The sequence below is a fragment of the Carassius gibelio genome, chromosome B18, assembly GCF_023724105.1.
Source record: "Carassius gibelio isolate Cgi1373 ecotype wild population from Czech Republic chromosome B18, carGib1.2-hapl.c, whole genome shotgun sequence".
NCBI classification, from domain to species: domain Eukaryota; kingdom Metazoa; phylum Chordata; class Actinopteri; order Cypriniformes; family Cyprinidae; genus Carassius; species Carassius gibelio.
Window position 1 is genome coordinate 10461471 of NC_068413.1, and position 18839 is coordinate 10480309.

Here is an 18839-nt window from a genome sequence, read left to right on the forward strand (position 1 = left end):
TTCAATGTTAGTATTTACCTGTTAATTACAGTCAAACACCAGTACACACTTAACACACTGCAAATGCATATACAGTATGAATGAATATAACACTCTATAGGATATATGTTCACATACAGGTGTAAGTTTAACACATGATGGGCCATCGATGACCTCTCTAGATTCTCAGCTCCTAAATGTGCAGTGGCACTTTATAGATAACATCATAACTTCCACAAAAACTACATTACCCATCACTAGGCACACACAGAATCTGAACTAACAGATAATATACCATTAAAATATTTATTAATATTATTAATTATCATTTTAACTTTAGTTTCAGTAATTGTGTTATGTGTATCATTTTTTTTTAATTAATTAAGTTTTATATTTAATAATTAAACTTATTTCTAATTATTGTAAGTTTAAGATTTAAATTTTTAAGTGTAACTTTTTCCATTTAATATATAATTATTTCATTTTATTGTATTATTTTATTTATCATTATTATCAAAAAGAGTTTTTAATATTTTTTTTATAAAAAATAAAAAAACAAGACTGATTGGAAATGGCTGACATTCATACAATTTAACAACCCTTCTTACCCCATAGGTGTTTTGTAATTAAACATTTTGGGTTATATGATTAATGCTTTCAGCTACTAATAAGAGTGTAGTATTTAAGATTAATTTAATGTTTTAAGTTTACAGCCTACTTCCATACATTTCCCTTCAAATCTGTTCAGAAAATGCAAATATTCCATCTGGGCCTACCTATCATCAAAAACTGGAGGAGCTAGTTGAAACTTGATGTTCGAATAATATAGTTAAAATTGTAAAATTGTTCCCTTTTTGAGTCTTTTAAAACTCTGAACAATGGTGCTCAGTTCCTTTCACAGTGGATTAGAATGGGTGGCGTAAACAAAAACAACAATGAAATAAAGGAAGAACTATTTGACAATGAGATTGCATTCCTAATAGCATTAGCGAAACATTTCCTCAGTGCTGTGGTTCAGATTTAATAAAACTCATTGAGTGTGACAAGGCATTAAGAGTGATGAAGAAACAGAAGGGAGAGCGGGAAGGTTGTGAAGATGACAGAAAGAGAATATAGACAAGGAAGGATGTCAAGAAAGCATCAAAGAGGGAGAGAAAGTGAGAGATGAGGGTGCAGGCTCATCACTCCTCCACGCTGTTATCAGACTCAGCACCTCGGGGCTGGCGCAGTGCCAGTACAGCCATGAAACGGAGATGGGCCCCGACTGGCACCATCTAACGCTGACGCCCACCCATCATAACATCTCATCATAGCCCATAACGGCCCTCATCCTTGTGCACAACATTACACTACTGGAATGACTTTTAGATAGATAACTACATATGACAGCACATGACGATACATCATTTTAATGCCTTACTCTCTCATACACACAAACACCTAAATGCATCAGCTATGCTGCATCCCTTTTCCACATGTGCAATTTTTTTTTTTCATTTACCAATTCTAAAATTCTTATCCCCCCCCACCCACCCACGTCCTGGTTTGACGTTGTTGAGATGAATGTTAAAGGTGAAGTGTGTGGTTTGTAAAAAAAATTCAAACACTCAAACTCCTTTGGATCCATCAACAAAGATGCATTAAATTCATCAAAAGTGACACTGATAACATTTATAGTTTTAAAAGATTCTATTTCAAATAAATGTTGTTCTGTTGAACTTTCTGATCATTAAAGGAAAATCTACTGGGCAACGCATCTGTTTTCATTATTTATAATAATAAGAAATGTTTCTTGAGCAAATGTTTTTTTTTTTTACAAAATTATTTTTTTACTGTATTTTTGATCAGGTAAATACACCTTTGGTGAGCATAAGAGACATTAAAAAGTTGCCGACTTCAACTATTGGTTCATGTGCATTGGTCAGAAAAACAGGTAGCCCCTCCCCAAACTCAAACCCTTGGTTCTTGCTGAGAACAGCCACAAAAAGCCGATTTCAATTCCATTTGGTAGTGTAGAATTGACACACTTCACCTTTAAGCTTTAAAACAACATCAAACGTTGACCTCTACATGATGTACATGCAGCACAACAACTTACCTCTCCTCTGAATGATAATCCGAAGCAGCGGATTGGCTGAGGACAGTGCTTTGTGGAAGTTGTCATCATTGTTGATTGGAAGCAGATCTCCATGGATGTCGGCATATCCCAGCAGCACGTCCACTCCGGGGATCCGGTGAATGGTCTGCAGCAGTTGGTAGAATTCCTGGAAGCCCCCGGCTCTGTTCCTCTTCAGGGCAAACCTTCGGTACTCCGCCTCAAACTGCAGGACAACCACAATCAAATTAAACCATGTCAATAAACACACAACAGGCCCAGTGCTTAGCTTTGTAGATCAATTCTGACTTCAACAGATCATGACCTTGTAAGATATGTGAAAGTGATCCATTTCTGTTTATGTAAAAAAACAGTGACTTCACACACACAGATGTGTCTTTTCATGAAGAGTCTGCAGACACATTCAGTGCCAGTTCCTCCTACCAATTTCAAGTTTGCTCCTGCAGCTGCAGAGCTGTTTGATGTGTACTTGCAGCTCGGAGGAAGCCATTAAGGTAAAAAAAGAGCAGTGAGGAACAAAGGGAGGGTCAATCTAATCAAGTGCTACAGATAAAGGGAAAGATGAGAACAGTGGCATTAAAAAGCTGAGCTTCTCCAGACCACACACACACACACACAAACACTCTGAGCGGATGAGAAATTCATCCCTGGAGCTCAGCTAAACATATTGGACAAAATCTGTCAGATTGCTCAGTTTATGAGGAGGAACTGCATCCTGTATCCATGGAGAATACCTTACATATGGAGATGGAGAATATGAGTGGGAAAATATACAAGGTCATATTGGAGATCATCTGAATATGGAGTCATTCAGTAGGTCACAGACGGCGTTTTCTTAGGGCCATGTGTCCATTCACTAAAATAATATCAAAGGATATTTCCTGTGGTTGATAAAAAAAGAATCAAAGATGATGGTTCTTAAATTTGACAATAGAGGAAAGCAAAGAGATCTTTCAGATGTGATAATCAGCGACATATTTGATTTAAAAGGTGTTTCCATTCTGTCATCTCTAATCCTGCACGTTTCTCTCCGATACTTCTTTGCACAATTATTTATTCAACAGAGAAAAAAAAGCATGTCTTTTTAATTTTTATCAAAATAACTTGATTCGCCTCTAAAACAGCTTTCCTTTTCAGCTGTCATGTGACCACTTTCCCAATTCTTGAGGAATAAATCAGGTCTTACATTTTTTTTTTCTTGTTGAATATCCCGCTTCACTCAGAAATGTGTCACATTACAGAGATAAAATGTAAATCTGTCGATAAAAAGACTGGCGTTTTAGAGATAAAAATTAAAATAGTTTTGACACATTTACTGTTCTTCACACACATTGATTGCATAACATATTGAATATATACATTATAATCCCAATTGAAAACATTTACATTACCTCCCCCTTTAGAACAAGAATCAACACCTTATTCTATTAACATCTTATTTAGCAAAAACTGGAATAAAAAAAAAACAGGAATGCTGTTGGACTGTGGGTCACCATGGTAACCACAGCCATACAGATAAAAAGGCCATACTTATCATACTTTACCAATGAAAACATGGCCTGTTGGAAAAAAAGACATCACTATGAACTGTATGAACTTTAAACTAACTAAAATGCTCACTAAAAATGTTTTTGCAATGAGTAAATGCTAGATAATATGAGACAGGATCCCATCAAGAGCTAGAAAAGTAGAAAAGAAAACATTTCCCTCCAATTTCCTCTCAGGAAGAAAAGAGTGTCACCAAACACACTGCACTGCCTGTTATGAAAACCAAAACCTCGGGGAAGGATTCAGGTGATTCAATTAGCCAGTTCATGCAAAAATATCCATACAGGCCTGGGACTTCGATGGAATCTTACTAAACATCTCCCTTTTGTTTACTGTTCTCATCTTTCAAACACATCTATGCACTGCCTAACCAACATTTCTCAAGAATGAAGGGATAATAAAACATATCCTGCACTGTTTTGGCAGATTGTGCTTGAGGTTTTCCAATAAGCATACTGGGCACACTGACAAAAAAAAAAAAAAAAAAAAAAACTCCAATACACCAGACACCAACAATAAGTGGTCTGTGTCTTTAGTAATTATAGAGGCCATGAAAGAAGTCATAAAATATATGAAATATTTTAAACATACATCAGCAGTTGCAGCTGTTAATATTCATTCATGCACCATCAGATGTCATGTAGTAAAGAGTGTTTCCTCCCATAAATGAGGCCTTTTTTATGCATCTGACCTCAGATGAACAGATTTATCACGATGACATTTTAATTTAGACAATTGTCGAGTACTATTACACAACAGTTCTCAACCAGGAGGCAGGAGCTGACTGGGGGCCACAGCAAACCTGGAAAATAATGTAAATTAATAACAGTATTTTATATATTCCAGATATAAATACAAGGTTTAAAAGATTTTATCGGGTAGGAGTTGGAAGTTAAAATATTGTAAAAATCCTTTTCAATTCCTATCCAATAAATCAAGGAAAATTTGGAAAAGCCATGGGACCTTTGAATAGTGTTGTAGACAATGGGGGCACTAGAATCATAAAGGTTGAGAACCACTATAAAAACAGCACATTTCAGTGTTCTTGTAGCACGGGATAAAAAGATAATCAGGAGTGTATTGGAGCTGGCTGATAGCAGAAAGGGGATGCTACAATCCACTCACAGTAATTGATCCAGTCCGGCTTTTGGTGTTTTGGTTCAGCTTGATGTTTTGGCTTCTTTTGGAACTATTTTCACCCGCAGATAAGAAATACATTAACTGGTCAATCTTCACTAGCAATGAGCATCAACAAGGTTATAATTAACTGTGGCCTCGTGCCAGCTGTATTCCAAACAAATGCACTTTTGCTCTTGTATAATTGCTTATTAATACCTGCTTAGTATATTGCTTACTATGTAGCAGCCTACTCGGCTCTGCTAATATGATTAATGCTTCTCAGATGCATCATTAGGATCTGATTCTTCCTAGACCGCGGGATTCGGTTTTTGTTTTTGGTATGTAACATGCATAATTGATCAACAGGGCCCAATCGCCTCATTGCGCACGTCTGTCTATCGCTAGGATCCTTCACACTGCACCAGAAGCCCGTATCACATCACACGGACCGGACAGAGACCTGCTGTCATAATGATCCCAGCCAAGCGCGCTCGTCTCGCGCCTCGTAGTCTGACACGTACAGCACCATCAGCGTTTCTATCTATGGTTGGATTAGTACACAAACCCCAACACTGATGGGTTGGATTGAAAACCCTCCAATTACGGACACGCTCCCGCGGACAGCTGCGTAAACAGCAGTGTTTACACACGCACGCTGTCAAACGTAACCTAATACAACATTTATGGGATTCACTTACTTTGCTCTTCACCTCCACCACGCTCTCCTCGTTTTTCAGCGGCGTCCTGTGATGCCGTGACATGTTTGCGGTTTATATGTATTCCCACGGGCAGTATCACACGAGATTCCCCCCTAGATACAGGAGTCAGCAGCCAGAGATCGTATGCGCAGCATGAGCGAGCTGACAGTCGCGATCCGCAGTACTGCTTCACAGGCACGGAATGATTTGTTTAGAGCCGTTCTCCCGGCGGTGGGCGGGGCCAGGCAAGCGGAACGCCGCTAGAAGGCGTGGTCGTGTGTAGTATCACATGTAAGCCTGACCTCTCAGGGTGGGGTATGACTCAATGACCTCATTGTGTTAAAAGATATTAATAACAATGTAGAAATTACATCACGACTTTTAACAGTCAGTTTAGCCAAATTTCCAGTCAACGGAAAGATCCACAGTTTTGTGGTGGTTCGCTTCCCAAAGTCATGATGGCTTTATCCCTGCATGCAGGGGATGCTGTGAAAGCTTCATCTTAGGGGACAATGCGGCTAGTTTTCGCACTTTTTATGTTTATATATCTAAATATCTATATAATTGTTGTTGTTCAAGGTAGGTTTATTTGAAAGGCAATTTATTTAGAAATATTGATCACCTCATTCAGTTTTGGGGCATGTCCCACTATATAGGTCGATTTTAAAACGAAACCTGCGTTTTATAAACTTTATATTTAGTGAAATAATTAAGAAATACAAACGAACAGAAAAATCTAAAATGTTAACTTGTGACAACATCTTTCTGTGACAAGTAGCCCTGGTCTCTCTCACTGCAAAATTATCATGAGATTTTTATTTGCTTATCATCTGATAACTACTAACTATTTCATTATAGCTAAATATGATTTATTGGCTCCTTATTTATTTTAGCACTTTAATTAAGTTAAATTCTTGTAATTTAATTATAATAATATTTGTGTTAATAACATATTAATTTAAATACTTTTTTTAAAGATCCTGTTATCGTGTACTCAGGTTTTTCAAAAACTTTATGAAATTCTTTTTATTTTTTTTCTATACTATGGAAGCCAGTCCCCATCAACCGTCAAAATATTTTAAGATTTTGGAAAAAAATCCAAGTCCAGGCACTCAATAGGATGCAAAAGTTAAAAAGTTAAAAAGTTGGGCTAAAGCAAATGCTTTAGCCCAACTATTAAAGGCTTTTTAACTTTTGCATCCTATTGAGTGCCTGGACTTGGATTTTTTTCCAAAATCTTTTTCTACATTTAACCCTTCCAAGAGCACCAGAGGATACAAGGGATTCCAGCAGCGCTCCAGTTCTCTTTTGTCTCGTCAAAATATTTTATTTTGTGTTCAACAGCTTGAGGATGAGTAACTGATGACAATTCTTTATCTTTTAGTCATCACGTGGTCCCCTCTGATGTTTGCTGAGGCCCCCTAGTGGATCCCAGCCTCGAGGCTGAGAGCCTCTGCTTTAAAGTGTCTGCCTTTTCTCTCACTCAATGACTTAATTTCAGAGCTGCTATAATTAGTACATTTCCTAATATGGTTCTGAGAAGAGCAATAATACATTTTTTCAAAATATTAGTTACAAGAAAATGTAAAACACATTAGAATTTCTGTGTACTGTTAACAGGTTCTAAAACTTTAATGGAGAAACTCTTAACGCAAGTCTGCCTTTGTACAAAAATGTTTCATTTACTCACTAGATATCCCCCCCTCCTTTTAGCATCTTTTTCCTTTTAGTCTATTTCAGTCGCTGGTCTTAATTAAAACATCCCTTTCTAGAGTTTCCCTTGATGTGTGTCCAGTCTCTGCTCTGCACACCCTCTCCGCGGGCCTCTGTCCAGCTTGGATGATGATGGAAAGCAGAAGAATGCAGGAATGCGGAGGGAGATGATAATCCTGGTTGCTCATCGCAACGGTCAGTGCTTTGATCTATTCTGCACTTGGTTTAGACCCAACCATTTCCTGGAATATGGCGGAGAAATGAAATGCGAATACATGCGTCTCTCTCTCACATAGGTATTGGCAACTCAGCTGACCCATAATTTGGAAAAGATTGGTAGTTTGAACTCTCCTATTTGGTTTTTACAACATATTAATACTCATCTACATTTGATTATAATTGGGGAAATGAAATGCCTGGAGACTTGTCAAATGTCTGTCTGACAACTGAGCATGTTCTCTCCTCTGGCTCATCCATGCACTAATACTTAAAGTATTTAACCTGTCAAACCAGATGTTTGTTAGATAAGAACCTGCTGAGGCTTAAAGTCTGTTGAGTGACTTTTTGCCTGAGAAGCAGAAACTCAAGAAGCAGTCTGGAAGGTTTTTAATTCGTCCTTTTTAAAATGACTCGCCGTAATCTTTTATTGTCACAGGAAGATACGTTTGACACATCGCAGGAGGAATGAGGTGGAGGGGAGGGGAGCTCTTGCTCCTATTAACCTGGTGTTTACAGTAACAGGTGAATGGGACTATATTCACCCACATAGTATTAGTTTTCAGAACCAGGTTTATGTAAGTTTGTTTTTGCTTAGGTGATGAACGCTTAAGAATGTGATTCAAGAGAGGTCTGGTTAGTACAAGCCGATAAGATATGTAATACTCCCACCTCTGCTCTTCATTGGCCTTGAATATTCAGGGGGGAAACGGGTGAAGCTCACTTGAATTATGAGAAATTGTTGTCATCATGACCTGAATTTTTTTTAAGGAAGGGGGCATATCTTTCAGAAACAGAAATTATGTGATAGATGTTTTACTTTTTTTCTTGTATCTCAAGCGAAGCCCTCTGGACACATTTCACTGCAAGTATATAATATATATGACATTTTGCTATACAAATTATGCCCTTTAGAGCCAATTTAAGACAGAAATAACATCGGTAGAGGTAAGTGACAGCCTCTTAACAGGACAGATCTTAGTCACCCTGTTGTGTTTAATTGAAAAGGTCCCTCATACCTCAGTCATGTCAGCAGAATGAGCAAACATACCGATCGTACCTGTCTGTCTGGAATCACAACTATTTTTTTTGTTCTCTAAATTGTTCATCTCAGGTGTTTAAATCCCTGTTGTACCCTAAAGGTCTACCTCAGAGTGTTAAGAAATTAAATGATCACTCAAATCACAAAGCACCAGTGATGGTGATACGGACATTTAAAACCAAATTAATTTACTATTTTAAATTAAAGAGACAGTGTAACTGTTTTCGAGATTGATAATAATCAAAATATTTCTTAGAGCAGCAAATGAGCATTAAAATGGTTTCTGAAGCATCATGTGACACTGAAGACTGGAGTAATGGCTTATATATTTTTTTATATGAAATAAATGTATAAAAATAAAATAAATAAATCATAAAAAGGTTTACCCACCCAAACTTTTGATTAAGTAAACAATACAAAACAGCTCTAGTTTGTGAATAGAATAGTAACAAATGCAACAAACAAATGAACAAATAGACAAATATATACATTTTATTTATAACTGTAGTCTGGAGAGCTTAATCTGCAAGGGTCAAAAGTAAGATGGTGTAGAGCAAACAAATGACTCTTATGAAAAATAAGTAAAAAGATTCATCAAAATAAATTTAGTGGCTTATATATATATAATCTTTAAGCTATAATTGCCTTAAAACAATGTATTGTAAATAATTTTATGTAAGTGTCCCCTTTGAGCATTTTTTGTTGTTCGCTCAATTTAGATTCCAAATACAACATGGTGGGGACATAAAATGTTTCGTGGTGCTCCAGACATGGAAATGACGTAGTTTTATTAATGTTTGATGAGGAGCGAGGCTGGTGATATTTTTAATACAGGGACACTCAGTACTGCTAACGCTGTTCACGCACCAAAAGACACGCTTGGACGTACAGGTTGTGCGGAAAGAGATGTGGAATGTTTGTGTGGGCTTCTGAGGTGTGTGCATATTTATGTGTAAAGAATGCTGCCAGACTGGTCTGTACAATCTGCTTTGAGGACTTTACATTCCCCTTACTGTCCCACATCCCTCAGCACGTTACCAGACTCAGGCCGCCAGTCGTGAGCCTCTCAGCTGCCTACCCAGCAATCCATAGGTTTTAGCTTTAAGAAAAAAAGAATCTTTGGCATGGGATGATTGGTCTGTAGCTTGAGGCTAAAGTGCTCTGTGCTGTCACACAACTTATAAGAACAGTCTAAGTGACAGGGAAACACTTGATCACTGACTGGTCATGACATGGCAAAGTTATGGATTTGTTACAGGAAATTTTAGGATGCCCACCTGTGCATGCTCTGACATCATGCTCTTTGACGAGATATCTCTCCTCTCTGTTTTTTAATAAGTTGCCTGTTTTTTTGGTTAGTAACCCATTGCTTTCTTCCTAGGCTGGCATTGTTTTTATAATGGAGGTATATGAATATTGGCCACTGGCCTCCCATCTGAAATCTGAGAGCTCGAACTGGAATGTGAGACGTCACCTGGTCACTATGGTTACATGCCTGTATCAGCTGCTTTTTTGTCCTAGTTTGAGAGTATGGACTGTTTTTTTTTTTCTCTCTCTCTCTCTGAGTGAGTGCTTGTGAACAGGTATGAGAAGGTTTGTGTCTTGTTTGTGTGTGATAAGTGTGATAAGTATCAATGTGTAAATTTTCAGAGGACATTAAACTTGGGGGGGAGGGGACTTGATTCATGTTTTAATTAACATTTTTTGTGTAAAAAATGTTTATTAGGAGTGCATTATTTCAAATAGACAATTGTTCATTCAGACGAGTTTTTTTTACCCTGTAGACAAAAGTAATTAAGTTCTGCCACCTAGTGGCCATAATGTCTAAAGTCAGTCAAAATAACATTAATAATAACTATATATATATATATATATATATATAATTTAAATAAATTTTAAAATAATAAAAAACTTAATGTCAAAAACAGCTTGCATGTTCTTTTCTTTTCTGTTGATATGTAACAGGACATTTTTATTTCGGGAGAGCGATTAGAGGTTGTTTTGGAATATAAATAGTTAGGTGACTTAGATTAGGGGACTTGGATAGGGGACTAAGGGAAATTTGGACTCATGTCATGTTTTTAAAACACATATAAAAAAGCTATGTAAAAAGGTCAAACTGAATTTAGTAACTTTTCCGTTTATTAGAAACTCTTTATCAAATGAGGCTGCTAAGGTACATTTTCATTCTATGATTCTTTCTCATATTATTTATTGTCTGACAAGTTGGTCTAATGCACATGCTCTAGCTCTAAAACCATTGGAATTATTGTACAAACAAGCACTTAAATTTTTAGAAAAAAAAAAAACACTAGTTTTCACCATTGTCATATATTAAATATGTATAACCTGCTTAGCTGGGAAAACATCACTAAGTTTAAAAATTAATGGTTGGTTTATAAGATTAGACGTGGTTTAGCTTTATCCTCTGGTTGATTTTGAAAACATAGTAGCTAGAGGTGCAGCTAATGCTGATTGCCTAATTCCACATAGAAAAACCTTGTTTGGTCAAGCTTTTTTTGTTTTTTCATTAAGAGCATCACATCAGTGGAATTCAACACCACAATCAATGAGAGAATGTATATCATTTCACGCATTAAGAAATGGCTTTTACATTAGTTTATATATCTTAATGAGCTGCTTTTTGTTATTTTTTTTTAATACACGTTTCTTTATTTTTTATTGTTAGTTTGTATAATTTGTTTGATTTTTGGTGGAATTTCGTTGATGTTTTTTCCACAAACCAAAAAAAAAGTTGGGACACTGTACAAATGGTGAATAAAAACAGAATGCAATGTGAAAGTTTCACATTTTATTCAGAATACAACATAGATGACATATCAAATGTTTCAACTGAAAAAAAATATAATTTTAGGGGGTAAAAAGTAGATTTTTGATTTCTTTGATTTCTGATTTTTGATGATCGCATCTCAAAAAAAATGGAGAAAAAACCATGTTTACCACTGTGTGGCATCCAATCTTTTTAGAAGGGTTTGCAAATGTCTATGGACTGAGGAGACAAGTTGCTCAAGTTTAAGAACAGGAATGTTGTCCCATTCTTGTCTAATACAGGTTTCTAGTTGCTCAACTGTCTTAGGTCTTCTTTGTTGCCTCTTCCTCTTTATGATGCGCCAAATGTTTTCTATGGGTGAAAGATCTGGACTGCAGGTGGGCCATTTCAGTACCCGGATCCTTTTCTACTCAGCCATGATGTTGTCATTGATTCAGTAAGTGGTCTGGCATTGTCATGTTGGAAAATGCAAGGTCTTCCCTGAAAGAGACGACGTCTGGATGGGAGCAAATGTTGTTCTTGAACTTGGATATAGCTTTCAGCATTGATGGTGCCTTTCCAGATGTGTAAGCTGCCCACGCCACTCGCACTCATGCAACCCCATACCATCAGAGATGCAGGCTTCTGAAAGGAGCGCTGATAACAACTTGGGTTGTCCTTGTCCCCTTTAGTCTGGATGACATTGCGTCCCAGTTTTCCAGTTTTCAAATTTTGATTCGCCTGACTACAGAACGGTTTTCCACTTCGCCACAGTCCATATTAAATGAGCCTTGGCCCAGAGAAAATGCCTGTACCTCTGGATCATATTTAGATATGGCTTCTTTCTTGACCTATAGAGTTTTAGCCGGCAACGGCGAATGGCACGGTGGATTGTGTTCAACGAGAATGTTCTCTGGTAGGATTCCTTAGTCCACGTTGTGATTTCCATTACAGTAGAATTCCTCTATGTGATGCAGTGCCATCTAAGGGCCCGAACATCTCGGGCATCCAGTATGGTTTTTCGGCCTTGACCCTTACGCACTTGAGATTGTTCCAGATTCTCTGAATATTTGGATGATATTATGCACTGTAGATGATGATAACTTAAAACTCCTTGCAATTGTTCTTTGAGAAACTCCTTTCTGCTATTTGTAGCTGCAGCATTGAGGGAATTGGTGATCCTTTGCCCAAATTGACTTCTGAGAGACACTGCCACTCAGAGAGGCTCTTTTTATTCCCAATCATGTTGCCAATTGACTTTATAAGTTGCAAATTGATCCTCCAGCTGTTTGTTACATGTGCATTTACCTTTTCCGGCCTCTTATTGCTACTTGTCCCAACTTTTTTGGAATGTGTAGCTCTCATGAAATCCAAAATGAGCCAATATTTGGCATGACATTTCAAAATGTCTCACTTTCCACATTTGATATGTTATCTATATTCTATTGTGAATAAAATATAAGTGTGATGAGTGGGGTGGGAACGGAGCGAGGCCGGTGGAGTGATTTGGAAATGAGCTACACCTGCACCACTCACCGGTCTCGAGTCCCACGGAGGAGATTGGTGAGTGGCACAGGTGTCGCTCATTTCCTTCTATCTTTGTAAACCTTTGAAAAAAGGAAATTAACTTGTTAAACACTTGTTAAAGTTTACTGAAAAAGCTAATAGGAAATCCATTAAAAAAGGGTTACAAGATTATCCTTATTCCTTTTACCACAATGGTTTGTTCCGATTTAGTTGTAATAGTTTATTTCAGTACATTTGTGGCATGTCAATACTTTGCTATATATCAAGATCTTATCTACATTTCCACTTTGCATCACATTTCATTTGTAACATTTCATTGTGACACCAAAACCAGTCCCATTTCTGTAGCTCTGGTGTAGATAAAAGGTGCAATGTAACACATTTTTTACATATCTGTAAGATAAACACATGTAGGTCATGTTAAATTAATGCAGACATTCATAAAACCTCCTAAAATGTTTGTTTTTCTGCAGCTAGCACAGATCACCAGTATATGATAACAGTTTCCCAGCTTGGTTAGTTTTACAAAAATCTGATAATGAATTAATGACTGATACACCACCTTAAATTAGCATTATAACATTAATTATGTATTCTATCTCTTGATGTTGTAGCTGATCTGATCACGTGCATATAAAAGTTCTGTCAAATTTTTCAGAAGGCACTCTCTGATTCTATATCATAAAAAAAGGCTGCAAAGCTGATGGAGGTCAACCTGAAGAGAAAAGTCCTGAATTTGATCATCAATTCATGAATTCAATTATTTCTTGTTTATTTTTATAGTGCATTTCACAATGCGCATTGTTGCAAAGAAGCTTCATTTAAAATTAAAGTTTCTACATTATAATTAGGAGTAATTCATCAGTGTGATGATGTCTACGGTATATGGCAGAATTGTAAAGATACAGCATAGCAAAAATCTTGTAGCTACTTTAGTCAAACAGTATAGTATACGTTTAACAGCTATAATTATATATTGTGATCAAACTTAAGGTAAGGAAAATGTATTCATTTTGTATGTTTGTTCAGGATTGGCATCTTCAACATAACTACATTTTTAGTAGACAATATTGTAAACACCATTCATATGGTTTACGTATTCCATCAACACAGGCCACCAAAGCTCCAAATATTTTAAAATAAAATGCATTTTTAAAAATCTATTTTATTCCTGTGATGGCAAAGCCAAATTTTCAGTAGCCATTACTCCAGTGTCACTTCAAAAATCATTCTAATATGAGAAACATTTTTAAAAACCAAACTGACTGAATTTTTTTTAACATAGTTTATATTAAGAATATAATGATATTTTTGATATTTAGATATTCTGAAGGTGACTGGGGATGACAAGCATCTAAGAAAGAAAGTGGTTTGGCATAGCAGTAGTAGTATACCACAGTGATTACTTAACATTTCTTATGTAGTTCAGCAGGATTCTTCCATTTAACATGTATTTCCTCATCAATCAGTGGATTTGTTTGTGGTTAATTCCAAAGAACAACTTGAAGATTTTAACAGCACAAGGTGGAATCATCAGTGTATTTTTTTTAATCTGTCACAATGTTTTATGAAATAAGTTTTGGAATTGATTTAGACAGACGTCCTCAATCTTTGTCTTTTTTTTTTTTTTTTTTTTTTTTTTACATCTTTTATGCTCTGCTATCATTGCTGTGATTATGCCATCAGACAATAATATAATTACAATATCTGCTCATTTAAGTATATAAAACTATATAAGTATCTGAGTTAAAGTACTTTGTTGTTGGCCATAAATCAGATAGTCAAGTCAAATGCATGGTATTAGGATGACATTGAGAAGACACTTGAATTGTTACTCATTTATCCCAGCTTTGTACTGCACTAAGTTTTTTTATTTATTAAAATACCTTCTAAATGAGTAAATCTAAATGTAATGTAGATGAAATGTTCTCTGGGAGGGACTAACAGAAGTGTCATCAGTTGCAGTTGCGGTAAGGAGTTAATAGACTTGTTCCTCCAAAACACTGATTACTCCCACACATCCAGTACTTACAGTACACACTAACATACATGCCTTCCATTGTAGACTGAGCTTCTGACTGATAATGGCCTCTAGAATATGTGACAGTGTTCTGGTGACTGGATCAAACCGTGGAATTGGACTTGAGTTGGTTCGACAGTTGGTTGATTCACCCTCGCCTCCAGTTCAGATCTTTGCTGGTTGTAGAGACCCAAGTGGACCAAGATCACAGGTAAGAAACCATGTTAACACTATACAGAAAAGTTTAACTTGTTTACATGAGTACATTTGGCAAGCTATCTTACAAATATACTATTGTTCCTTGTCTATCATTTTTTTAATTTGAACTTAATTGAACTTTATTAATATACTTAATTATAATTGTATAATTAATTTACATAATTATACAATTCAGTTCATTTGTTATACAACTTGTTATATAGATTAGTAAAAGTACTGCTCAGTTACATTATTGTATCAAAAAAAAAAAAAAAAAAAAGTTACTGTAAAGTGTTCCTGAAATGTTTTCACTGCTGGAAATGCCATTTACCATAAAGTTCTTGTTTGAATTCAGTAAATGCCAATGCACTATGTGCTATATGAAAAAAATAATGTTTGAACTTTGTGTTACGGGTCCTGGGTCGTGCGGATCATGTAGACAGATTACTAAAAAGAAAGTGTGGTTATCAGGAGAAACAGGAAGGACAAGCAGTTTTAGTGGCTTTCCTCATTTGCAGCTCATCAGCATCTTTAAAAACATTTTTCTGTCATGTTAACAGTATAAAATAAATTCTCTGCAATGCCCTTCTCAAAAACACAATTTAGTTCAATCTTATAATATCGCAATAAACAATAAACATTTGTTTACAACAATAAAATATTTAAATATTTGTTTCCTGTATTTTACTCTTATGTTATAAAACGCAGTTAATCATAATTCCTTTATAATTATCAGCATTTGTAAATTACACTTTAAAATCCAAAGCCCTCGTGTTTTCTGTGGTAACAGTTTCTATTTGACCATTTGAATCTCTGTCAACTCATTCGTCATCATTACACAATTGCGGTGTCTTTCAAATTGTAACCGTCATGAATGACACAAGTTATCAGCATATTGCCGTTAACACAAACATTTCTCTATAACGGTACATGTTTAAAATTTCTGAGTGTCTTTTGTGTAAATTATCCCATTTTGAGGTAAATTGTCTCACTTTTGTATTTACAATTAGATCGTTGGCCGAAATCATAAGACCATCCATCCGTTGCTCTATCAGGTGAACTCTCAAAAAACTAATCTCGATTAATTTAAGATTTATTTTATCACAAACAAGCTGTTTGACTACAAACACCTTCGAAATGTGAGCGTGCATGTTTTGACACGGATATTGGCTTATTGTTTTACTCTTGTGAACACATACCTGAGTTTTCAGGAGAAACAAAAAGGACAAGCAATTTTAGTGGCTTTCCTCAGTCACAGCTCAATAGCGTCTGGACTTTGGACTGAGTAAACACAGCGCATCACTATGACAACCTCGTACTTCCACTCCACCTATCAGCTGAAACTACTTTGTTTCAAACTCAGCATTTAACGTTGATGAATAAACAAAACGACTCAGTGTATAAAACTGACTTCCTTTTTTTCTGTTTCACAAAATATAATAAATAATTGTAAAAAAAATAATAATCACAAAACAGACATCACCACTGTGATTACCCATGAGTGTTATCACATTTGTACCATCTGTACTAGTCCAGTTTTACAAAGACAGCATAGATGACTCATTTTGCCATTGAAACTTGTTGGGCAACTCGGCTGTTTTTATGTGCTGCATTTAAAAGTTGAATTTTGAATAGTAATGTGTCTCTAAGATGTGTCATTGTATGAAAACGTGTATTTCTGGAAACTGCTTGTCTTCTAGGCTCTCCAGGAACTAGCTCAGAAGCACCGGGATGTGATCACGGTTGTCCAGCTTGGTAGGATATTTGCTGTGATTATGTGGTTGAGTCATGTTCATTAGGACTGTCTCTACCTTAAATGAAAGGATTAGTTCACCCAAAAAATTATATTTGCTGAAAATGTACTTGCTGAAGATGTAGATAAGTTTGTTTCTTCATCAAAATAGATTTTGAGAATTTTAGCATTACATCATTTGCTTAGATTATTCAACTGCAGAGGATCCATTGATGAAAACACCCAACACATTTTCTAAATGTTGGTTTACCTAATTTCTCAACAGACACAACTAGTCTTACTAGTATTGCAGAGGCCTCAAAACTGGTGGAAACCAAGCTGAAGGGCAGAGGTCTGAATTTGATCATCAACAATGCTGGTGTGAACATCCCAGGATCCCTAGCTGAGACAGGAATACAGGAGATGGTGGCTGTGTACACAACCAATGTTGTAGGCCCTATGCTCATCGTAAAGGTGGCTGAACCTTCAACACTGCAACAAATGATTGTCTTACTTGGTATTTCTGTCTTGTTTTCCATTACAAATATATATATATATATATATATATATATATATATATATATATATATATATATATATATATATATATATATATATATAAAGTGACTTAAGACATTATGTAATAAAATTATATAAAATGAAAAATTAATAAAAATGTTATATATGCTTAAAAAAGAAGAAAAAAAATCTGTCAGCTGAGTAGGAAAGATACGTTTTTTTCTAACCCCACTAACAGATTTTCGTTTCTTCAGAAAACAAGACTTAAAATAATTTTGGTCCTTCTTGATTTAGAAATGTTTTGATATTTGTACTGGAAAACAAGACAAAAATACTGAGTAAGAAAACATTTCTTGCTGTGAAATGTTTTGTAAGATTATTGTGTAGCATTTTTCCTGTATAGTAAATGCCCTTAATTCATTTTCAGGATTTCCATCCCCTCCTGTGCAAGGCAGCAGCTCAGTTTCCTCATCAAACAAACATGTCTTGCAATAGGTCAGCTATCATCAATGTCTCCACACTGCTGTCATCCATCACCAGATGCCCTGAGAATTTCTCTGTGTCTCCAATGTACCCCTATCGGGTCAGCAAGGTACCAGTGCTTCTAAAGCCCTATACTGTACCACAAGTATTATTAACCATATACTTTATTTTACTCATAAATTACTATTAAAACTATTAGATCTTGACTTTTTCTTTACCTCAGGCAGCACTGAACATGTTAACTCGCTGCTTGGCAGAAGATTTAAAAAAAGATGGCATTCTTGTTATGTCTCTCCATCCAGGATGGGTCCAGACAGAAATGGGAGGCCCAAAGGTAATACAAAGGGCTTGCTACAAATGTGTTTTTACATTAATGTCAGTGGTTTACTTTCTTTGGCATCCTCACATTTGTCATTTGTCTCGTGGCACCGTCAGGCTCCCCTGACGACAGCTGAGAGCATCAGCGGTCTGATAAAAGTCATTGCAAGATGCACCGAGAAAGACAGTGGAACTCTTTTAGACTGGGAAGGCAAAAACATCCCTTGGTGATTCCGCCACTCATCTTTTGTGTCTTTACACATCTCAAGTTTGATGTACTTCCACGTCTTTGTCTGTGGTTTGTCTGAGAAAAATGTTTCTAGCAGCTATAAGACATGGTATTTATTTACAGGTACACAAAGTTTGTAATACAACAATGAAAAATCATATTGTGAAGATCTCATATAAAAACATGAAAACAGGTTTTGTTTGCCTTTTCCCCAATTTATATTTGTATTGCAGACTTTCCAAATGAAATATTAGCAACTGTTACAAAATTAGACAATGGGTGGAATGGGTAAGTAAAGGAATATGATTGGTGAAAAACTTGATCGTCAATCATCCAAAACTAGATGGGTACAGTACGCCCTCTAGTGTTATAAATAGGCCTATACCATTTTTAGTGCAGTGGTTATTTACCTTTTTGACTCGAGTCTGAGGCCACCCTTTTTACATGACAATATTAAAAATCTCTTCGATTTAAACTGTTATGAACTTCTGCTACTTCTTTTGTTATATAAAAAAATGAACTAAAAATATCATGCCAGTATTTTCATTTGTAGTAGATTTAAATTAGGATTATGCTACTATAATTATTTTAAGATTATTTGACCACCCGTTG

The 18839-nt window shown here is 36.0% G+C and overlaps 2 protein-coding genes across 2 annotated transcripts in view; one reads left to right on the forward strand and one right to left on the reverse strand.

The window, feature by feature from the left end:
• Positions 1 to 5717, reverse strand: part of LOC127977889 (partitioning defective 6 homolog alpha) — a 30144-nt gene extending 24427 nt beyond the window's left edge. Inside the window, exons 1-2 of the mRNA XM_052583098.1 lie at positions 5461 to 5717; positions 2078 to 2300 (exon numbers count right to left, since the gene is read on the reverse strand). Of these exons, the coding sequence (XP_052439058.1) occupies positions 2078 to 2300; positions 5461 to 5523 (286 nt within the window). The 5' untranslated portion in view covers positions 5524 to 5717. The remainder of the gene's footprint in view (positions 1 to 2077; positions 2301 to 5460) is intronic.
• An 8948-nt stretch (positions 5718 to 14665) lies between these two features.
• LOC127977050 (C-factor-like) lies at positions 14666 to 18420 on the forward strand. Its single transcript, XM_052581727.1, has 6 exons — positions 14666 to 14959; positions 16647 to 16701; positions 16965 to 17152; positions 17625 to 17789; positions 17904 to 18014; positions 18116 to 18420. The coding sequence occupies exons 1-6, from the start codon at positions 14813 to 14815 to the stop codon at positions 18227 to 18229; spliced, it is 780 nt and encodes a 259-aa protein (XP_052437687.1). The 5' UTR covers positions 14666 to 14812; the 3' UTR covers positions 18230 to 18420.
• Positions 18421 to 18839: the final 419 nt, after the last annotated feature.

What these genes read in the sequence shown, in the direction of transcription:
- LOC127977050 (XM_052581727.1), top strand. Translation starts at nt 14,813, where the DNA reads ATGGCCTCTAGAATATGTGACAGTGTTCTGGTGACTGGATCAAACCGT. An exon ending in GATCACGGTTGTCCAGCTTG is followed by an intron (nt 16,702 to 16,964) that starts GTAGGATATTTG and finishes ATTTCTCAACAG; the next exon opens with ACACAACTAGTCTTACTAGT. An exon ending in CAGAAATGGGAGGCCCAAAG is followed by an intron (nt 18,015 to 18,115) that starts GTAATACAAAGG and finishes TGGCACCGTCAG; the next exon opens with GCTCCCCTGACGACAGCTGA.